The 22,667-nt window shown below is 27.2% G+C and overlaps 5 protein-coding genes across 5 annotated transcripts; 2 read left to right on the forward strand and 3 right to left on the reverse strand.

The window, feature by feature from the left end:
* The first annotated feature begins 204 nt into the window (after nt 1-204).
* Nucleotides 205-3,760, forward strand: OCT59_000082 (uncharacterized protein). The gene is made up of 4 exons (XM_025320713.2): nt 205-366; nt 495-1,445; nt 1,543-1,667; nt 1,758-3,760. The coding sequence occupies exons 2-4, from the start codon at nt 505-507 to the stop codon at nt 3,341-3,343; spliced, it is 2,652 nt and encodes an 883-aa protein (XP_025170769.1). The 5' UTR covers nt 205-366; nt 495-504; the 3' UTR covers nt 3,344-3,760.
* Nucleotides 3,534-5,358, reverse strand: OCT59_000083 (uncharacterized protein). The gene is made up of 2 exons (XM_066138583.1): nt 4,718-5,358; nt 3,534-4,642 (listed from the first exon to the last, which is right to left on the reverse strand). Exons 1-2 carry the CDS (start codon nt 5,251-5,253, stop codon nt 3,931-3,933), a joined length of 1,248 nt encoding a protein of 415 aa, XP_065988063.1. The 5' UTR covers nt 5,254-5,358; the 3' UTR covers nt 3,534-3,930.
* An 813-nt stretch (nt 5,359-6,171) lies between these two features.
* Nucleotides 6,172-7,929, reverse strand: OCT59_000084 (uncharacterized protein). Its single transcript, XM_025320711.2, has 3 exons — nt 7,830-7,929; nt 7,545-7,748; nt 6,172-7,479 (listed from the first exon to the last, which is right to left on the reverse strand). Exons 1-3 carry the CDS (start codon nt 7,897-7,899, stop codon nt 6,353-6,355), a joined length of 1,401 nt encoding a protein of 466 aa, XP_025170767.1. The 5' UTR covers nt 7,900-7,929; the 3' UTR covers nt 6,172-6,352.
* A 337-nt stretch (nt 7,930-8,266) lies between these two features.
* Nucleotides 8,267-9,528, forward strand: OCT59_000085 (uncharacterized protein). Its single transcript, XM_025320710.2, has 2 exons — nt 8,267-8,550; nt 8,619-9,528. The coding sequence occupies exons 1-2, from the start codon at nt 8,296-8,298 to the stop codon at nt 9,399-9,401; spliced, it is 1,038 nt and encodes a 345-aa protein (XP_025170766.1). The 5' UTR covers nt 8,267-8,295; the 3' UTR covers nt 9,402-9,528.
* On the reverse strand, nt 9,444-13,994 carry OCT59_000086 (uncharacterized protein; the record flags this gene model as incomplete). The annotated part of the gene is made up of 9 exons (XM_025309514.2): nt 9,444-10,862; nt 10,978-12,283; nt 12,362-12,413; nt 12,486-12,691; nt 12,785-12,979; nt 13,064-13,197; nt 13,290-13,374; nt 13,450-13,533; nt 13,719-13,994. The coding sequence occupies 9 exons, from the start codon at nt 13,992-13,994 to the stop codon at nt 9,823-9,825; spliced, it is 3,378 nt and encodes a 1,125-aa protein (XP_025170763.2). The 3' UTR covers nt 9,444-9,822.
* Nucleotides 13,995-22,667: the final 8,673 nt, after the last annotated feature.

Below are 22,667 nucleotides of genomic sequence, written 5' to 3' on the forward strand. Positions count from 1 at the left end.
TTTTGCCATGCGGAAGATCCGTGGGATCTAAAAAAAAATAATTGTATTTGTAATCGTACAACTTCGATCAATACATATTTGGTATATTTTGATTACTAAATATATTACGGAAATACGGAACGTTTAATTCACCGTTATAATATTATATCATGATATTAAGTATAAATATACCCCCTTTCAAGGACATCGGTATTGTTTTCTCCGTTTCCGCATCCTCAAATTTTTTAAAAAATTTTTCTCTATGATAGTCGGCTTATAATAAATTATTATCCTGTTCGTTGTACTGTGTAGTAAAAGAAGGAATTATTAAACTTTAACAAATTAGGTATCCCGTTTGTCGTTCACTGGCCTTTTTTTATTTACGTGGTAAATAATGTTTTTTTTTATTTTCTGGGAACCGGGATATTTCGTTTTTGTAATATCCTGCATATGACGATATTCTTTCGATTATTACCTACATAGTAATATTATAATATTATACTATTTTATATCAGATTATAATCGATGGACCCTCCCACATTCATAACCTCCGATATAGATACTGATAATTTAGTATCTGCAAATAACCTTGAAGGACAAGCCATAAAAAGAAAACGTTTGACTCAAGCATGTGACGCGTGTCGAAAGAAAAAAGTTAAATGTAGTGGTGACAAGCCTTCATGCAATAATTGTACGCGACTTGGTACAACATGTACCTACCTACCTAGTACACGTAAAAGAGGCCCTAGAGTTGGCCTCGTGGAAAGTTTGGAGAAACGTCTCCAACAAATGGAAAAACTTTTACAACCACTTAAAGAACAAGGAATTGTTGATACCCCTGAAGATAAAAAACCAATAAAGAAACCACGGTTAGATTCAAAGAATACCGAAACCGATAATTCAAATATTCCTGTTAATCCTTATAATGAACGACATTCACAACAATCATTTAGTAGTCAAACAGAATTTATTAATATTTTTTCCCAACCACCACAAACGGAACAACAGCAGCAGCATTCTCAACAAAAACAAACTTCAAACATAGATAGTTCAAACAATATAACAAATGAAGAGGAGGAGGAGGAGGAAGAAGAAGAAGAAGACCTTATATTTTTCGGAAATTCAGCAGCAGCTCCAGGATATGTTAATCAAAGAGAAGCTTTTGTCCATTGTGATCGAGATCCACCTATAAAATCCGAACCTTCGGAAATTAATGAACATTCATCTCCGACTGAGTTTAGTAATTCGGCTGAAAATATTCCGATATATTCACCAATAACTTCTATTGTTAGTAATAGAAATAATGGATTGCCACCGGAAGATATTGTTGAACATCTTGTCGCTTGTTACTTTCGTCATATAGATATTCAAACGTCGATGTTTCACGAGGCCACTTTTATGAGACAATTAAGACAGAATAAAATTTCTCCTTTTTTAATATATGCAATATGTGCTGTAACAGCAAAGTAAATTTTTTTTAAATTGGTTTATTAAGTAGTTTCATTCTTTATTTAAAAAACTAATATTTTATATAATTTCTTCATAATAAATTAATAAACCCAGATATTCTGAACATCAATCTATCGTTCAGAAACTTCCTTATATGTCCGGCGAACCTTTTGCAGCTATTGCTATAACCAAATATTTATTTGGGACGTTTGATAATCCTTCCGTTGAAAATGTTCAAGGTTTTTATTAATTATTTGATTTTTTTTTTAATTTTAATATATTATATTAACTTAAAAAATTTTCTTTTTTTTATATTCTTACCATTGCAGGTTTGATATTAATAACTACACACATGTACGGTGTAGGTAAAGGACCAAGTGCATGGATGTACACAGGATTAGCAGTAAGAATGGCTCAAGAGTTGGGTCTTCATAAAGTAGATGAAGCAGGATCCAAACCAAATTCTGAAGGAATTTTCATTCAAAATGAGGTTAGAAGACGTACATTTTGGGCTTGTTTCCGACTTGACAGACTTGCAGCTTGTGCACTTGGTCGACCAACATTAATCGATGAGGATGATTGTGACGTGAGATTACCTTGTAATGAAACAATCTGGAATTTAGAACATCCCTTTGAAAGTCCATTAATTGATGAAATCTTCAAAGAAGATCATATTAAACGTGGTACTCGTTTATCCCTTACAAATATAGGAATGGGTGCATGTCTTGTTAGTGTTACAGCTTTACTTGGACGCGTTTGTCAACATGTTAATAGATCAAAACCATATGATGCATTGCCACCTTGGGATTCCAATTCCAAATTTGCTGAATTAGAAAATGAATTGGATACATGGTACAAATCATTAACGCCTCATTATACTTATACCAGGGAAAGAATGCAACAATTAATGGCTGATGGAACGGGAACAACGTTCACGTTGGTTCATTTACTTTATTATTCAGCTATTGTAGTATTAAATCGACCAAATCTTATTTCCCTTCAAAATAATGAAGTAATGGATTGCCATATAAATTTTATGCAAGCGTCAGCCAAGAGATGTTGTACTGCGTCAAAGGTAATCTCTTCCATAGCAGAAGATATTGTTCGTTATGGATGTCATATATGTTCATTTGCTTTATATCCTGTATTTGTTACCACAACTATTCATCTCAATAACATTTATAGTGAAGATATTAATATTGCAGAAGATGCTAAAAAGAATTTATCTATAAATGAACAATTTATAAAGTTAATGGAACCTTATTGGGCAATTGCGTCTAAATTATTACTTATTGTCAAGGAGATGAGAAAGGTTCTAGATACGCAATATAATAAAGGAAATAATTCAGAACAAGGAGAAGAAATTTCTATCAACACAGGATTTAAAAGTTATTTGAACCGGGTTAGTAATAACAATTCTTTAATTGGATCAACAACAACAACAACAACAACATCATCATCATCAACAACCAACCTTGATAATATTATTATACCCGAACAATTATTATCACCACGTTGGTATAACGATACAACAATTATGGGAGATTCTTGGACTAGTTTCCTTCGTTCACCCGGTCCTTTTTCACCTAGTATGTTACGTTTAATGAAAAAAGAAAATGATAATTCAAATAATTCAAATCAAGATAATTCGTATGATTATTTTTCACAAGATTTAACAACATATAATGCGCCAACTACACTAGTTTATGATGGATATCCAATGATTGATATGTCATTGGATTGGTCCACGACAGGTAGAGTATTTCCATTAAATCGTCCTATAAAACATTGGACTGACATCAATGGAAATGTTATGAATTCAGCGATTGAAGGTACTACTCCTACAACTTTTACCCCTTCATTAGCCACAACTACTTCTACAGGTGAAATTAATATAGATTCACTTCTTATATAATAATTCGAATAATAATTTAAAAAAAAAAAATATTTGATTGAAGTTATTGTATACATATTTATTAGATTTGTATTATAGATTTTATATGTAACATAATTGTAAGATGTTAAGGAATCATTTATATGTTCATAATTTTATAATTTGAAATTTTTTTACTGTAAACTCATGAAAAAACATGACCAAACTTTTTAAGTTTATTAAAATTATATATTTTTTTTATTTATAATAAATATTTTATATAACTATAAATTGAATTTACAAACAAGCGAAAAAATTGTTAAGGGGATAGTAGAGTATTTAAAGCAATGATTTAGTAAAAAAAAATTTAGAGTACAAGAAAAAAAAATAGATAAGAGAAAAAGTAACAAAAAAATAAAATAAAATAAAATAAAATAAAAAAATATTCAAAGCAATAAAAAACTCTTATCCACTAACAAATAGTGAAATAATAAAAAGCCGTTGATAAATAACATGGAATCTACACTATAGAAATTTCTTGTCATTCATTGATTTTTAGGTGTATTTTGGCCATTCGTAGGTTTTCTAGTGCACAAACTAAATTATTATAGAAAAAAGTTCAGTAGATGTTATGGTGGATATTTCCTCCAATCACGTGGAACACGCTTCAGTCTTGAAGCGCTCCCACGCAGAGCCTTTACGGATCTCATCCTTCGTTTCTTTTTGAAACGATGGGTGAGTTCCAAGATGACAACGTCGTCAGCAAATACCATCCGATTGCCCAATAGAAGAGAATTCTTCCGTTGACCAATCGTAGTCCAAAAAACTATCGAGAAGGTCAACAATAGTTGCTTCAGTATTTGTGTTGGAAGCTTCCAAATCGGGAAAGAATGGATTTGTGACAACGTCCCGTAAAGGTTCCACATCTTGACGTGCCGCTGCTGGGACTTCTTGGAGGACTCTCTTGCATTGGAGACGTACCTAGAGGAAGATTCTAGTATCTCATTCTGAATGTCGTTAAAAGATGTGTTTTCTTCCTTACCATCATTCAACGCAAGAGAGTCGGATTCCAAGGTCGCGGATGCTGCTGATCCGCGAACACCATCAAGTAGGACTTTGGTCATCTCGGATACGGTAATATGTGACTGGATTTCGGCAAGCTGTGCTGAAATTGTATCAAGCTTAGCGGATAAGGCCATATTTTCTTCTTCAACAATTTTCAATCGTTTCGAAAGGTGGGTGTTTTCTTCTTTAAGAAGAACATTTTGAGATTCAAGGTCTGCCATTTGCCGTCGTTTCTTGTCACGTGACATTTGAGCAGCATGACGATTTCGAAGTATTCTAAAATTTTGTTGAAACTAAGTAAAAAGGAAAAAAAGCTTAAAAATACATATATTTTCCACATTGGATCAATACCTTTCACGCTGTCTTTGCTCTTTTTCTTCTAAACTTTCGGCTTTCCTCTTTCGACCCCCCGTTGCTTTCTTTTTATTACTGTCTTCTTCATTGGCAGCAGGAGATGATGAATGTTCTGAACCATCAACTTCATCAGAACGAGGCGACGAAACGGATGAATTAAATAAGGCTGGTTGAATTGGTTTCACAGGTGTAACAGGAGCGTGGTTGATTACCGGTAGTGAAGAATTTGGTGTCGAAGAATAAATATTACTAACTTCCGCAAGTTTACGCAACTCTTCTACACTAATGAAATCCTGATATGTAAAAATACTATTTTGCGGTACGGGAACGATATTGGATTGTTGTGATTCTGAAGTATTCTTTAATTCGTGGGCGGAAGCCGACAAATTTGTAGGATAAATAAATGTAGAAGCCGTTCCCATAAGTTGCGAAATACCTGTTTCGCCTGATATGTTTGAGGTCACCATGTCCTCACTATTCCAAGTATGTGAGGTGATATTACATTTTTCAGAGCTAGAGTTATTTGAGGACATGGTGACCTGTATACGTATTTTTAATTATTGATACAGCTTGAGCCAGTTTCAAGTAAGTTTAGGTAATAAGGTTTTTTTTTTTTTTTACAAAAAGTTAAAATTTTCTAACAATGGATGGATGAGAGAAAAAGATGTATTAATAAAAATTTTTTGTGAAGGCTGAATAAATGTGGCTTTTAAATGAGGCCCAAATTTTCAATTGCGATTTTAATTGGTTAATTAATTTTAGGTTTAAAATGTGTCTAACTTTGATTGGTATTATAATAACTAACATTTATAACAAGTGAAATGTGGTCGACGATGATTGGTTGATTAAATATTTGAACTTTATTAAAAACTTCGCCAAACTTCGCCACGCATGGCAGTGTGTCGCATTTTTACTGCGGTTTTTTGTTTCAGAGAAACGAAAACACTATAATTTTCATTAACCTCATATTTAGATTCTTTGTAATTTAAAAACTAAAAAAAAAATTCAGAAACATATCATTGAAATTTTACTAAATCAAAAAAAAAAAAGAGAAATTGTAAGTCGTTCTTTTGATTTTATTTCTCAAGGAAAACTTGTTATAGACTATGGTTTTGTGGGCTAAGTTGAATAAAAAAAACAATTGATCGAGGCTTGATATTTGTTAAAGCCTAACCTAAAAATCAAAAAAGTTGTATCAAATGAGGCTGAAAAAGCTAAATTTGGACAAAAATGGCTTATTATTTTAATTAAAGTCAACTTTAGTATGGCAATTTTCGGCTGGATCTCACCCGCACCTGCCACGAGGCGCGCGGCGCAGTGAATTTTCACTGTCGGATTCGATCGCTTGATATCAGCTTCAAAATTTCGAATGATGGGCTAGGAAAATCAAGGAAATTATGGCTTTTTAATTATGAACATCACATATGGCAAAGTAAAAATTGCGGCAATTTAAAAAATGATTTACTGCGTCACAATAAGATTTTTATAATCGAAATTTACATAAAAATCTTTATTTTTAATTTAATAAAAAAATGAAAAATATATGTAAACATATTTAAAATTTTTAAATAATTGAAATTTTTTTTAAATGTCCTCAAATAAATGAATTTATGTTAACTATTATAATATTATTTATAATTCTTCTTTCTGATGAGTCAAATGTTCCTTCATCTGTTCATAACTCTCACCAACACTCTCAGCACCGCTAGAAACCTTATTATAAGCAACATTATATCCTTCTTCAACCTTTTGAGTAGCAGAGTCATAAGTATCAGCTGCATAATCACGGACGGCAGCCATTCGAGTTCTTAATGCGTCAGTAAAGGATTCAACTTTTTCCTCGTTAAGGTCACGGGCATCCGTCAAACCTCCAAGCTTCTCCTGGATGGTTTCTGATAAAATCTTTGTCTGTTCTGCAGTTAGTTGTTGAGTGGATGATACATTATCCTCTATTTGTTGTAAAATGGCAGTAACTTTTTGATTGCTCTTTGTTCTGGCATCATTAATAGAAGAGCGAACGACTTCAATAATTTTGTTAATACGTTCTTCTTGAGCCCTTTTTGTATCATAAACTGTTTGTTTTACTTGCCCGGTAGCAGTATTGTAATAATCTTTTACCGAAGTGAAATAATGGTTGATAGACGATCTAATTTGATTAAGTTGTTCAACAGTCAAGTCTTTGCCGTCTGTGAGTTTTTGTCCAATAGCATCAACAGAATTTTGAATCTGGTTATTAACGGTAGATAGTTGATGACGTAATCTTTCCAAAGTACCCTTAAGGGTAATCGAATTTAATTTTTCATAGGTGGCATTAATTTGTTCAACTGTATACGCTTTACGTTTTGTTAATGTTTCTTGAACTCCCTGTAATATTAAGGAGATTTGTGTTTCAGTTCGTGCCTTGGCAAAGGCTCCTGCTTCACTCATTTGGTTAATTTCATCCTTAAACCAATTTAAAGTATCTAGGGAAATTTCTCCAGTTTTTTGAATGTCGTCTTGTACACGATTTACAGTTTTTTGGATAAGAACATCTCTTTTGGCTTGAGCCATTGTGTAGGATTTTTGAATGTCATTTAAAGCATTAGTTAGGGTCTTACTGCCTTCGGCTTTTGTTCCTTTTAATCTTTTAATAACCTCGCTAATAGTAGATTGAGTTTGTTCTTCAGTAAGACCAGTAGTTTGTCGGATAGATTCAATTTGATCAGCTACTTGTTGTACAAACTCGTCGTATTTTTCTTGTTCGTCCGTATTATAATAGGCTAAATTGAAAAAAATATATCAGAGAAAAGAAGTGGCGCAGTAAACATAATTTTATGATGCTTACTGTCTTTTATCGTATTAACATATTTTGTAACAAAAGATTCAACAGCTTCGGTCGTAGAATTTGCTTGTTCTTTAACATCTTGCCAATTAGTCTTTACTAGATTCAACAACTCCTGTTTATCAGGAATTCCCTTATAGGATACTCGATGCTCTGCTAACCATTCTTTCAATTCATTCGGAGTCCAAGTTGATGGATCGTTTGGAACTATTTTTTTATTAAAAATTTTTTTTCGATTTAGATTCATGAAGAAGGTTTTTGTGATTCATACACAAAAATTAAACATACCATAACTTGTTGAAGCGAACGCTACAACAAAAAGTAGGAAAAGTATAAAGATTCGTCGTGTAATTTTCATTTTGTAAAATGTTAAGTAAATAAATTGAGTGAAAAAAAGGTTGATTTCATACATTTATATATATATTTTTCTTATATATAATAATTCATCATAATGTCGTAAAAATTATGTGGTTATGTTTTATCATAATTCCGTCAATAAAAGAAATTTATGACTTATTAATGACGAATATTTATTATTACTTAATACGTGAAAATATCAGAATGACGTTATGACAATTACAGTAAAAAAGAGATTATATAACCATATCACGAGAAAATTGGGATTATTCCATTTCTAAATCCTAATCCTTACCTGGGAAAAAATTGTTGATCATGAAATTGGTCGGTACCACAAAATATAAATTTGTATACATTTTTTTACCCCCGTTAACCTTTTTTCCTAGCTAAAAAATCGATGAAATTTTTTGTAACTGGAGGTTCAGGATATTTAGGACGCAATTTCATTCAATATGCGTTGTCACAAAATGATAATGTCACTATAAATGCTTTATCTCGCTCAAGTGTTTCCGATGAAGTAATCTTGAAAACCGTAGGAAATATCAAGAAAGGTCGCGAAAGGATAAGGATAATTCGAGGTCATATTAATGATGAAAACTCTTTGAAAGAAGGATTGGAGGATGTAGATGTTGTAATCCACATGGCTGCTAAGGTAAACATATGTAACTTTTTTATCTATTAAAATTTACAATAATCGTTGAATTTTTTTAATACGAATAGGTTCAACCATATGGATATTACGAAGAACATGAAAGAATAAATGTTCAAGGGACAGCTCTTTTACTTTCACTTATTGAATCGTTACAAAGATCAAATAAACCTCGATTCGTTTATATTTCTTCTTTTGCTGCTCACTTAAGTGATTATTTTCCTATAGATTCATTACCGGATTGGGCACCATATTCAAAATCAAAATGTCTTTCAGAAAAAGAAATCATGAAATCGTCGTTTGAAGATATTATTATATTAAGATTGGGTTGGTTGTGGGGTAAAGATGATAGTGTATTGGCACCAATGTTATATAATTTATGTAGAAATCCTATTTGGAAAATTACGCCACAAAGTCTTCCATTATCGATAACTCACGTTACAAATGCTTGTGAAGCAATTTATCTTTCTTGTATTACGGAAAAAAATAATAATTCAAAAAGTATTTATGAAATTGAGGATACTGAAGGAAAAGTTGAAATGGATGATTTTGTAGTATTTTACATTGGTTCAGCTTATAATATTGAACCTCCAAGACCTTTTAAAAATTTTAGAGCTCCAAAATGGTTGGTTTGGGGTTTAATTACTAGCGTTGAGTATATACCTTTTCTTGGTTATAGTAAAACTTGGATTTTTGATGGTATTAATAGAGAATGTTTAGTTTGTTTATATAGAAATTATCAATTAGATAGTACTAATGCTAGGGAAGAACTTAATTATATTGGTAAAGTTTCAAGAGAGCAAGGAATTGCTGAATTAATAGAGTTATCTAAAAACAAGAATTCGGTATTATAACACATATAAAATTGTAAAATGATAAAAATTGATTTTCATGTTCTAATAAAATATCGATAATATTTTTTAATAAAAAAAGTTTAAAATGTTTTATAACAATACAAATAATAAAAGAAAAATTTCCGAAATCAAAGTATTACGAAAAAAATTATATATTTATATGTATATAACTTTTTTTTGTTACTAATATTAAAAATATATATATATACTGTATATAAAGAAGAAAAAAAAACAGTCCATAAAATGGAATGAAAACCTGTAATTCAGGGAAACTATTAAGCAATTACTTTGTTAATGGCAAAACTATATTATTGTAAAAAAGAATTTGTAAATAAAAATGAAACAAAAAAAAAAATTATGAAACAAAAAATAATTTGTTTAATATATTAAAATAGTAATTATTTATACCAATGAGATTTTCTTATGAAATAAATCCTCCACTTGTACCAATAGTCAAATATCCGCCATTTTTTTTCAGATCCAATTTTTCAAGAAGTGTATGATACAAAAATTTATAACCCCAAAGGTTACCCTTCATTCTCTTAATATCAACAATATATAGTCCAGGAAGATTTTTAATACGACACAATTCAACTGCAAATCGAATTTCTTCACCAGAATCCACAGTTGAGTCACCGTATAAAACTTCCGGAGTAGTAAGGATTGAATTAGAATGATTATTAGATGTGCCATTACTTGGACTAGTTACAGTCATAACAGGACCAAAAGTTGGACTATTTGGAGCAGAAGGTGTTCCTCCATTGGCACTATTACTTTTTGTTGAAGACATTGGAACCGATAATGTTTGTGACTCATCACTTGTTATAGTTGTAAGTAAATTAGATTTATTACTATTAGATAGTGATGTCGTTGATGTGGACGTAGATGATGCTAATTGACTTGTATTGTTGGAACTCGTACGACGCAGTAGCGTTTTTAAGGGACCTGTAGAGTATTTTCTCCTTTTCTTCTCAGCTATAAGATCTATGATCCCCTCATGATTTTCTGAGATTGGTAAACTGTCTTTCTCTTTATTCTTTTGGCCTCTAGAAGTTTCTTTATTAGACGGCTTGCCATTTTCAATAACTTTACGTTTGCGTCTAATGCACCTGACTTTAAAATCTCCTTCACGCTTAATTTCAATGCCCATACTAACTAAAGTTTGTTTGACAACTATAAATACTTCGTAAGGTGGTCGTTCTGTCAAAGCCAAGTTGTCCACAGCACCATGATGTACTCGAAGTTTTGAATCAACATTATTATTAACAGGCTTAATTGTAGATTGTCGTGATGAAGAAGGAGTATTGCTATTTGATTGAGTTACAATCACTGAGGGATTATTCTTTTGACGTTTAGTCTTACTCTTTGAGCGACGCGAAAGACTATCATTATCAGTTTGCTCAACTTTAGGAACTTTGGCTGGCCCATGTCCGGTCTCGTGAAGTATAACATCTTGTTTAGCTATAAAAAAGATTAATAGGTAACATTAATATATAAGAAATCAAATAAGAAAAAAAAATATTATTATTAAAATACTCCGCTACTTCATTATATAAAGCTACTATGTACAGCTTACCCAAAGATTTTCGTCTGAACCAATCCATAACTTTTTTCGCAGCATTTGAACTACCAGCTGATGTACCAGCGACGGATTTTCTCTTATCTTTCACTTGCACATTACTACCAGATACGACACTATGCGTCGAGTGACCCGCTGGTCCCTTTAACGTATCAACCATTAAACTTAAAGCTTTTCTCTTGCTAGCACGTCTTTTACTCTTTGAATCGCTATTATCATCGATTGCACTCGTTGAATCCGAAGCTGTATCAGATGGCATATCATTATTTAAAGCCGATTGAGCCGGTTGTGAAAGAGCTTCAGATTCTTTTTTAGTATTAGTGTCAACAGATATTGTTGTTGTATCCTTTCCATTTTGTTGTTGATTACCTAAAAATTTAAAAATTTTTTCTGATGAAAGTCCTCTTTTATGTTTTTTTTGGCCATTAGCAGGAGGCATAACAGGGGGCAAAGATTCCCGACGACCTGGAATTGGCGGCAGAGGAATTGAAGGTGGTATACTTGAAGCTGACGATGTATTAGGCTTTGATGGTGTTGTTTCGAAGTTATTCGTAGTATTAGAATCTTTCCTCGATACTGAAATAAAGTCTTGTGAGCCAGATGGAGGACCATGAACAGTAACAGGTCTTGTACGTGGAGCATCTCGTTTTTTAGGAGCTTGAGACGAGCTCTTTTGTGCTTCTACAGGCTGTAAAAGACCATTCGTCGGCACGGTAAGATTTCCATTAACATTATTAACATGCTTCTTCTTATCTTCATGTTGATCTGCATTATTAGATTCACTTTCGAATAATGTAAATAATCCGGAACCAGCATTCACCGAATTTCTTGCAGTTGTGGGTGGAGTTTCCGGTGGAGTGTTTGCAGTACTGTTGCTTTTATCTGAGGAAATTGGTTTTGCATTATGCTGTTTTTCAACCTTAGGAGGTTCAATATTCTGATTATTCTGCGATTTTCCAGAGACATGATTCTTGGAATTTGTTTTATGATTGTTATGTAAAATTTCTTCTTGTTCTTGAGGCAAAATCATATCTGACGTGACTACAGGTACCGGATTAGCACCAAGACGTGTACCATCGACAAATAGGAAATCTTCGTCTGGATAATCTACATAACCAGCAGTATTATCAGGATAATCATATTCTACCTGGATCGTATGTCTCTTAACAGTGGGCTCAGTACTAACGGAAGCAGTATTTTGTTGGTCAACATAATCAGCCGATAAATAATTATTAGAGGTTGAAATCCCCGAAGGGAGATAAGATTCTGGTGGTGCTAGTGAGGATGCAGGATTGGCAGCAGCCTAATTACGAAAATAATAATCGCGCGTAATTAATTAATATAAAATAAATTTAAAAAAATTTCCATAGTCAACAATTACCTCTAATTCTTTTATGGTACAATCAAAAATAGACGCGTATGGCTCTAACCACCTTTTATTAAAAAAAAATCAAAAAAATTATCAATAATCCTAAATTAAATGAATAAATCCTTAAATAACTTACTTATGAGACATGATAGTTTTCATGTCACACCTTTTCGCTGGATCTGGAACCAACATTTTTCTAAGTAAATCTCTCGCACCGGGGCTTACATAATCGGGAAATACCAACGGAGTATTAATTATATATTTGTATAATAAATTTATATTGTCCCCATCAGGATTTGAGGGATCGTCATCGAATGGCAAATATCCAGATAACATGGCGTACTGTTTATTTTTCCCGGAAAATTTAAATTAATTTATGTTCATGTGCGCCACACAAATAAAGAGAATATATGCGATAACATGTTAAATAAATACCAGAATTACACCACAACTCCAAATATCTACTGCGCTTCCGACATATAATCCTTCGCTAATTACCAATTCCGGAGCTGCATAACAAGGACTACCACAAGATGTAGCCATTAAATCGTCATGTGCTCCGTTAAATTGATTTGCGAATCCAAAATCTGTAATAATAATATTACGGTTGCGATCTAACAGGAGATTTTCCTAGAAAAAATCAAAAAATTTTTTAACGATTAAAATATACAATATAATAAATATTTAATTCAAATTTGAAATAATATAGCTCACTAGCTTTAGATCACGATGTACTATATTTTTTTGATGTAAATAATTTACACCACTTATAAGTTGTGCAAAGAGTCGACATGCGTCTCGTTCTTTGAGATATCGATGCGCTAATATATGATCAAATAATTCGCCACCTAATTATCGGAGTCGCTAATATATTAATAAAATATTTTACGCAATAAAGTAACACAAAGTTACGCTTACGAATCTAATACAAGCCACTTACCAGATGCGTATTCCATAATTATACCAATATAACGTTCTGTCTCAATTACATCGTATAATTTTACGATATTTGGGTGCATTACGCTCTAAAAATTTTTAACAAAACAGGTTTAATACCATCTGAAATTATATATATATAGATAATCAATCGAGAATTATACCCGTAATACGCCAATCTCTCTCTCAATTTTTGTTAGCCTAGATGGTGTGTCCACAGATTCTTTACGAATAAGTTTAATTGCTACCTAATGGAAGAAAAAAAACAAATAATTGCGTTAATTTTATTTATGCTATACAAAAGTACATTCGCGATTGAATACAACGAAGTATTCAGTCAACGCGAAAAAGAGATCATATTTAACGAAAGCTTAACCTCTTGGCTAAACTTCATAATTTGACAGTCAAATATTAACAAGTTTAGAGATCTTACCTCTTCGTTAGTGTCAACATGCATTCCTAGTTTTACTTTACCAAATTCACCCTCACCTAAAGTTTGTAACAAAAGGTATGGACCAAACATGTTACCTCTTCGTACAGAACTTTGAGGTATTGGTGGAGGGTGGTGTTGTATATCTGGGTATCCGGGGTAATTTATTGGTACTGGCGTTGACACCGGTCGATTTCTTGCAGACTGTTGTTGGACATGCTGATGTTGAGGATGTTGAGGATTTAGCTGTTGGTTGTTTAGATGAATTGTTGCTGCCATATGCTAAAATTATGAGCTTATGCTAAAGTTGAAGAAAAAATAGAAATTATTAAGAATAAAAGAACTGGAAACCAAGTCTATATTTATTGTTGTAATAAAATATTCAATATTTCTTTTGTGAAAATATAACTTTAGGGCTTTAAGGCCCGAGAAGAAAACAAAAAAGAGTGCGGTACAATTAACTGAAAAGGGGGGGTAGTAACCAATAAACCGAGGGATTTGACAACTTGGTCTGGCTTGGTTTTTTTGTTTGTGTCTGACTTTGGGGGCGGAGTGTCGGACGGAATTACAGACTATGAGAAAGGACTTTGTTTGGCAATATAAACAAGAAATTTTGTTCAATTATAGAAAATAAAAAATTACTAGTTCACAATCATGTCGAGTTATGTTACTTTTTATTAATTATACATTGTACATATTGTATGATATTAATTAACGAATTTTAGTATAACTTACCTAATTTCAAGCAACTTGTAAAACAGGCTAAATTTTGCTAGTGATGCAGGTTTAGATTAAATTTAGGCAGGAAAAAACTATATAACAAATATTATTTACACCAATTAATTTCTTCCAATTTTACCAGATAGGAAGGAATATAGATTAATAACTCATAGATTAATATTACTGCGCCTGTAACATGATTTTTTTTTTGTGTCACATATATCTTTGGCGTATAGATAGTAATATAGTAATATGCAAATCATAATATTGTGATATCTACAAAATGTATTATTTGCATTTTTGATTATGTTATCTATCACAGCTTTAAATTTTCCGTGAGGATCGTCGTGTCTAACAATTGGGAAAAAAAAGGGATTGATTATTCCAATAGAATGCTTATTTTTTATTCGATTATGTGGCTGTGTAGTTTGGGCGTAATTATAGACATTATAAAAGCAAGAAAAAAAAATATTTTTTTTTTGGAATGATAAAAAATTTAGATTATTTTTTTGGGTTCTTTTAATTATTTTGGTTTAGTATAGAAACATTATAGAACGAGATATCATTTTAATTAAATATTTAATTAATTTTGCAAAATTGTATAGATAGATAAATTTGGGAAATTGGAAATTAGAAAAATCTAGATCAACACATCAAAGATTAAACTTAATTAGCCGTGATTTAAAAAGTATGGTAACACAAATTTTATATAATGGAAAGTTTAAAGTTAAAACCGATAGTTGCATTATGGTGATAATGTGATTGGGGAAACATGAACTAAATGAGCACCTGAAATCGGAAATTTTACTAAAGATCATTCCGATTGGATGTCCCGATTGTCACATCGTACGTTTCGTATTATCTTTGAGGTGAATAATAAAGTGATATCGCAAAGAAAATTCTTATTTGTTACTATATTTGTTAACAGTTATAATTATATTTTAATTTTTTTTTTTCTTGTTTAAACTCACTGGGAGCAGTAGATTTTACGTAAACATAAAACATTTCTAGGATAGCTCCTCATTCAAACCAGCAGATGTATCTGATTCCAAAAAGCATAGTTATATTATAATACAAGTTTACTTAAAGGTATATAAAGTATAATGTTATATGTGAATTTCAAAGATTAAAGTCAATATATATAATCTTTACTGTACTATGTACAGATTTTTACTTAATAAAGAAATGCGTTACCTAATTTTTTTTTAAAAGTCAGTAAAATCTGCAATAATGATTGGTTAATTGTCACGTGCCGGAATAATTCATTTTTTTGCGTCACTTATATAGTCCTTCGTTGCTAAAAAATGGTTTCTGATATTTCAACGTACAGAACTTGAATTTATTATTCGGAGGTGTAGAATTTAGATGGAAAGTTCATGATAAATTAAAGTTTATGTCAAAGAAAAGAGATAACCAGGATATTGAGCGAGTGACAAGAGAATTGCCTTTAGGTGATAAGCAGAATGCGTCAAATAAGGAAGTAAATCATTAGAAAAGGGCATTCTATTTTAATAAAATAATAATTAATTTTAATTTAATAATTTAAAAAAATATAAATTAACATCTATATAAATTTCATTACATTTCCAAAATAATCATTTTTAATTTAAATTAATGTGTTGGAGTATTTTAGTATTTTAGAGTAAAAAAAAATTAGTTTAGTCTGAAATACTTTTCCTTGAAGATAATGTTAACATTAAAGTATCTTAAAGTTAGGGTAAGGAAGGTTAGTTTAGGATGAAACTTTCACCTTTGGAGTTAGTGTTGAGTTTGATCAACAATAAGTAAAAATAATTGCATACTGCAAATTTCATAGCTACCTTAGAATTACAAGTCATGTATATATGAACTTTTTCTGATGGTTATACTAGAGAAGCATTATAATAAATATAAATTTAGTTCTATATAAAATTTTTAAAAAGTTTACTATATCTAATATTGAAATTAATAATGCCTGCCTAAATTGTTTTTGCAATAACTAAATATTTTGTTAAATTTTATACTTGACTAAATATTTGACTAAATCTAAATTAATGATTAAATTCCTAGTGATATCTAAATTTTAACTAAATTTAAATTATTAATTAAACTGTTAAAATTGTATATTTTTATTATTTATCTTTATTTTTTTCTTTCAAATTTATATATAGTGATACCTGCATAAACTCTTATTAATTTTAAATTTTTTTAATTTTTTTGCAGAATTTCAGTTTTATCATTAATTAAATTTTATAGTAATAATTTTTAATTTAATTTTAATTATATAAATTATAGTTTTATTATAAAAATATATTATATATATATAATAATTTTATAAATTTTTTTATATTTTAATAAAATGGAAATTTATAAAAAATCCATAAAAATATTATAGAATATTGAATTTTAACATTTTATCTATTAATTTTAAATATTTAAACTATTTCAATTTTATTAAATAACTAAATATTTTAGTTTTATCTAGTATTAAATTTATTATAGTCAAACTTTTATATAATGATATATTGGGACTCATAAGAAAAAATTTAAAAAATATTGTTATATCAAATTATACCAATATTTATATGTCCTCACATATAATGGGAATGTAAAATTTTATCAGTACATCAAGTTTTTAATAATGTATCAGTATATCGAATATCAGTATATCGAGTTCTGACTGTATAATGAATAAGATTTATGATTAGTAAGTAAACTAAAAGAATAAAAAAATTTATTATAAACCAAATTTATTATAATAAACTTTACTATATAATAAGTATTAACTATATAATAAATTTTAATATTTAGTTCACTGAAATTCATTATAATGAAAATAAACTGTATATAATATTTTTAATTTTTAAATATATATATTTTTTTAAGTAGTTTTTTGCAATTGTTTTACTAATTATTATATACAGTTAAATTTCTATATACTAATACTGTTATTTTATCAGTATATCAAATTATCATTATATATAGGTTATTAGTAAATCATGGATGGAACTTCAATTTTAATATAAAGTATTTATAAAGTAAATTTTACAAGTATTTTACAAATTTTTTTTTAAAAAAAAAATTAATTGTTTTTTTATAAATATTTTTTGGTTTTAACTTTAATTTTATTGTTATAATAATTAATAATACAAATCTAATAAAACAAATATTCATAATAGCTATAATATTTTGTAATATAAACTATATAAACTGCAATTTTTTAAGGTATAATTAATCTTTATATTAATATAACTATCAAATTTAATTTATTTCTAATTTAAATACTTCAAAAAGAATTCTTAAAAAATATATAAAATATCTTAATACTTATTCTGAATTTTCTTTTCATTTTCATTAAACAAGCTATCATTTATTTCTTTAATTAGATTTTTTTGAAAATAATATGCTTAGATAATAAATTATATTATAAGTATTTATTTTTTGCATGATGAATAAGTTTTAATTATATTGATTTTAAATGTTTTATATTAATTTTCCTTCTTTTATTTTTTATAATATATGGAATTCTGAACATTTGGATTTATTTTAGACTTTAAATTGCAAAGTAATAAATAAGAATTATTTTAATTAAATAATAATAATCTTGCTTTACCAATTATTTATAATATAATTGAAAATTATCTTTTTATTAACTAGATAACGGGATCTATTGTAATGTCTGAAGCACTCATTTAAAATCATACCGTCAGACGGCTCAGGCACGTCACCAAAAATCTAATCACGTAATAATAATCAATAATACATCTTATTGGTTAATCATGCGTATGGATAGATATACCTTGCATTACAATGTGTCTAACCATTAATGTCCTTCGCTACACTTTGGACAATTATATAATATAATATATAGATTAATATATAAATAAAAATTTACTTTAATATTCATTACTTTAATAATAATAATATTAAAACAATATAAATATTATCAGAAATATATAATAATAGGACTATTAGTTATATAAGTTACCTGGTAATTTCTTATTTAATTTGATTTTATTTAGGTAAAGTTTCAAATAAGTTAAATCAGATTAGATTAATTAATAAATCTAATCTAAAATTTTTTTTCAAATTAAATCAAATTAGATTATATCAAATTATTTGTTTAATCTAATCTGATCTGAAATCTAAAAAAATCTTAAATTAATTAAATATATATATTATTTAAATTATTTTAGGCTAAATAAAATTTCAAATTCAATTATTATATATTTAACTTTTTATATAGTAAATTACATATAAACTAAATGAATTATAACATTTCAAATTATAATTATGATATTCTAAAATAATTTAAACAGATAAAATAATATATATAAATCTAAATTTATTTGAACTGACTTGTAATCTGAATACTTTAAATTAATCTAAAATATCCATTAAATTAAAACTTAAAATTTAAGACAAATATATATTTTTAAAGAATAGAGAAAGTGACTGGAGTTTTTTTTTATATAAAAATATTTACTAATATTCTTTAATTTTATTTTTTATAGATTTCAAACTAAAGTTTAAAACTGGAATTTAATACTAATCAGATAAAGGATTACTAGGTTAATTTTATATATTCAATAATTTTATTATTTATTATTAATAAAACTAATAAATCTATATGATTTTTAACTGATTTTTAGTGTAAATTGGTAATATTCTATATATATTTCAGCTAAATTGTATCAGATAATTTTATTAATTATATCAGAAAGTATCAGTATTTTAATATATTCTAATAAATGCATAATGTATTTCTAAATATATAAAATAATTTCTGATATTTGTATAATATAACTTTAATGTAAATTTGATATTTACAAATAATTTATTTTACAAATTTATATAATCTTAATAAAAATATATTTTATTTAGTGAATATTAAAACTATTAAAGTTATTTTAATAATAATTTAATATAAATTGATATAAAGAAAGAAGTATAAAACTAATTTTAATCTAGAGTGATTTAATCCAGATGATTTAATCTACTAGTAAATTTTATATAATTATATGAATTATTCATTCCCATCATGTGATAAATTTGATTGGACTTAAAGATGTAATATGTAATTATTTTTAGAAGGTTGTAAGGTTGCAACTATTACAACATACATACAACACTTTTGTTGTAATTACAACACAATATTATAATTGTTATATAGTATTATAATTACTATTAGTATTGTAATTATTATATAGTATTGTAATTATTTCCAATTATACAAATATGTATTATAATATATTAATTATTTATTTTTATAATGATATTTGTTCTATAAAAACTTATTTTTGTAATTTTTATTTTTCAAAAAGAAAATTTTTGAACAATCATAAGTGTTGTAATATTACAACACTTTAACTTTAAAAGTAGTAATAGGTTGCAACCCTTACTATTACAACACAAGGTAGTAATTATCAATTACATACTACATCTTTAATTGGACTGACTAATATTTATAGTTACACTATCTATTTATATTATTTTTTCATTTTTTTCTTTCTCCTTGTTTTTTTTTTCTTTCTGTTTTATTTTATTTTTCTTCTTTTTCTATTCCATTTTCTTTTTTTGTTTATTATTTTTATCTGCTTTTTTTTTTTAGTATATTTTTTTAGGTCTTTAAGCTTTTTCAGGTTTTACAATTTCTAATAAAATATTATATTTTAACACATTAAAAAGATACATTCTTTTTTTTTGTTAGTTATATTTTTTAATTTTGTTCTTTATTAAGGGAATTTCTAATTTCTAATATTTATTATATAATATAATTCTTTCTGCCATTTTTTTTTTTCTTTTATAATAAAATAAAATAATAATAAATAAATATTAGTATTATTGCAAATATAATAATAATTTTGTAAATTTACATAAAATTAATATTCACATTTTTCCTTTTAATATTTATACCAGTTCTTTATTTATTTATAGAAATTTTTTGAAATATTATATATATCCCTTTAATAGTAATAAAAATTTTATAAAATCTTCTTCAATTCTATATTAGTATACTAAAATCTATTACTAAATATGTTTTAAATCACATATTTTTTGATATTAATCTAATAATTCTTATCTAATATTAAAGAATTATCTAAATTCTTAACTCTTTAAAATTTGGATAACTTTATCTTATAATAAAAAAATAAATAAATAAATAAAATAAATAAAATTATATATTTAATTATTTATACAAAAATTATTATAACTAACCTGAAAAGTTTTTTTATATTGTTATTTATTAGCTTTAAGGTTTTTCAAACTTTTTAAAATATGTTTAGTTGATAATGGATTAAATTATTGCATTCTTATTTTACTTTCTTTTTTTTTATAACAAAATTTATTTGCTTTTTTTATTAATTTTAAAATAGTTATATATAATTTTATAATTTTTGATATGAAATTATTAGTGATTAAAATACAATTTTTACGTCATATCATATAAAATTATATTATTTTTATGACTTCTTTTTATTCTTATTTTTTTTTATAACTTTCTTTACTAAAATTCTCTCTTTTCTTTTCTTTATATTTTTCTTTATATTTAGCAAAGAATTTTTCTGATGAAAATATGAAGTTTAAGTTAATATTTCATACAAATTAAATTTTTTTTCTGAAATTTGATTCAATTCAAACTTAATTCAAACTTAATTCAAACTTCAAAAAATATTATCTTAAAATTTAATGATTTGATTTTAATAATTTTTTTTTAATTAATAGCTCTTATTTAAAATTGTTTGCCAAAATTAAGCAATTTAAGTCAAGGTCAAAATTTTTTGTAACTGAAAGTTTAGGCAATCAAACATAAATTTGCCAAAATTTATAATACCAAAATTATTGCCAAAAATCCAAAATTTAACCAAAATTAGTATAATTTTAACTATTTTTAGAATATAATTTTGGCTAGAAAAATAATTAATATTAAAATTTCTATTTTAAAATTTGTATAACTATTGTATAACTGATTTCTTCAATTTTACTGAAAAATAAAATTTCTTTTTTGGAAAATTGGTATAATATTATGACATAATATCATAATTTCAGCTGAATTTTAATTTTAGCTAAAATTAAGATTGAGTTTTGGCTTAGAGGCGTATCAGAAATCAGCTAATTTCTCTCAATTAGTAACCTTAACCCCACCCCTACCTGATTGAAATCTGATTAGTTAAAAAAATTATTACTATTACTAAATATTAAATATTATACATAATAATTAGTATTTATAATTATCTTGGCTTCTAGTGATTCAATTTGAACAAACTTTTTTTTGTTTTGTAAAGCTAGATTTATAGAACTAAATGAGTACTATAAATTAAAAAGTTTATTAAAATTGAATCACTAGAAGTCAAGATAATTGCATTATAATAATTATTATAATGTAAATACAAGTATCTTGGCTTCTAGTGATTCAATTTGAACACACTTTTTTTTTGTTTTGTAAAGCTAGATTTGTAGAGCTAAATGAGAAATATAAATTAAAAAAAAGTTTATTAAATTGGATCACTAGAAGTCAAGATAATTGCATTATAATAATTATATAAAAATAATTAAATTACTTACATTTATATTTAGATATATAAATGTCACATGATATATATAGACCTGATCTGAAGCTTGACTCCCCCACCCCCTTTCAAATCAGCTGATTTCTGGCATGCTCCTTAATTTCAGAATTAATTTTAATTGGTTAAAACTTTTCAGAATTTTCTTTTTAGTTTTAGCAGGCAACCTTACTCTTATTATTCTGATTAAAATAAAAAAAATTATTAAAATTGAATTGCTAAATCAAAAGTTATTTGCAAAAAATATTTTTATTCTTTAGAATCAATTGAAGTCACATTATATTATAAATTGATTGTGCAGAATACTTTTAACTTCTATTCTTATTTTTATAATAAAAGTATGAAATATCATCGTCTTTTTGATATAAGTATAAAGTCTGTATTTAACAGAATATTATTTTAATAAAAATATGAAGTCTGATTTTTATTTTTACTTAATAAAATATTATTTTGATGAAAATATAAAGTTTAATTTTTATTTCTGTTTATAAAGTATTATTTTAATAAATGTATAAGTATGAAGTATACGTTATTAAGATGCAAACAATATAATACAACTTACATTTAAGTTTACTTAGAATTTATATTAAAATTTTTTAAAAGTTGTATATTATAGAAGTATTTTCAAAATTTTATTATCCTATATACTCCTATTTTTAACATAATCAGTAATTTAATTTTAATA

This window comes from Rhizophagus irregularis, chromosome 1 (assembly GCF_026210795.1).
Source record: "Rhizophagus irregularis chromosome 1, complete sequence".
Lineage (NCBI taxonomy): Eukaryota > Fungi > Glomeromycota > Glomeromycetes > Glomerales > Glomeraceae > Rhizophagus > Rhizophagus irregularis.

Excerpts from the sequence above, each read along its gene's own strand:
- OCT59_000082 (XM_025320713.2), top strand. The coding sequence starts at position 505 with ATGGACCCTCCCACATTCATAACCTCCGATATAGATACTGATAATTTA. Across the intron at positions 1,446-1,542 it reads ATATGTGCTGTAACAGCAAA|ATATTCTGAACATCAATCTA; the intron begins GTAAATTTTTTT and ends TAATAAACCCAG. Across the intron at positions 1,668-1,757 it reads TTCCGTTGAAAATGTTCAAG|GTTTGATATTAATAACTACA; the intron begins GTTTTTATTAAT and ends TTACCATTGCAG.
- OCT59_000083 (XM_066138583.1), bottom strand. The coding sequence starts at position 5,253 with ATGTCCTCAAATAACTCTAGCTCTGAAAAATGTAATATCACCTCACAT. Across the intron at positions 4,643-4,717 it reads GAGCAAAGACAGCGTGAAAG|AATACTTCGAAATCGTCATG; the intron begins GTATTGATCCAA and ends ACAAAATTTTAG.
- OCT59_000084 (XM_025320711.2), bottom strand. The coding sequence starts at position 7,899 with ATGAAAATTACACGACGAATCTTTATACTTTTCCTACTTTTTGTTGTA. Across the intron at positions 7,749-7,829 it reads GTTCGCTTCAACAAGTTATG|TTCCAAACGATCCATCAACT; the intron begins GTATGTTTAATT and ends ATAAAAAAATAG. Across the intron at positions 7,480-7,544 it reads TGTTAATACGATAAAAGACA|CCTATTATAATACGGACGAA; the intron begins GTAAGCATCATA and ends TTTTCAATTTAG.
- OCT59_000085 (XM_025320710.2), top strand. The coding sequence starts at position 8,296 with ATGAAATTTTTTGTAACTGGAGGTTCAGGATATTTAGGACGCAATTTC. Across the intron at positions 8,551-8,618 it reads TAATCCACATGGCTGCTAAG|GTTCAACCATATGGATATTA; the intron begins GTAAACATATGT and ends TAATACGAATAG.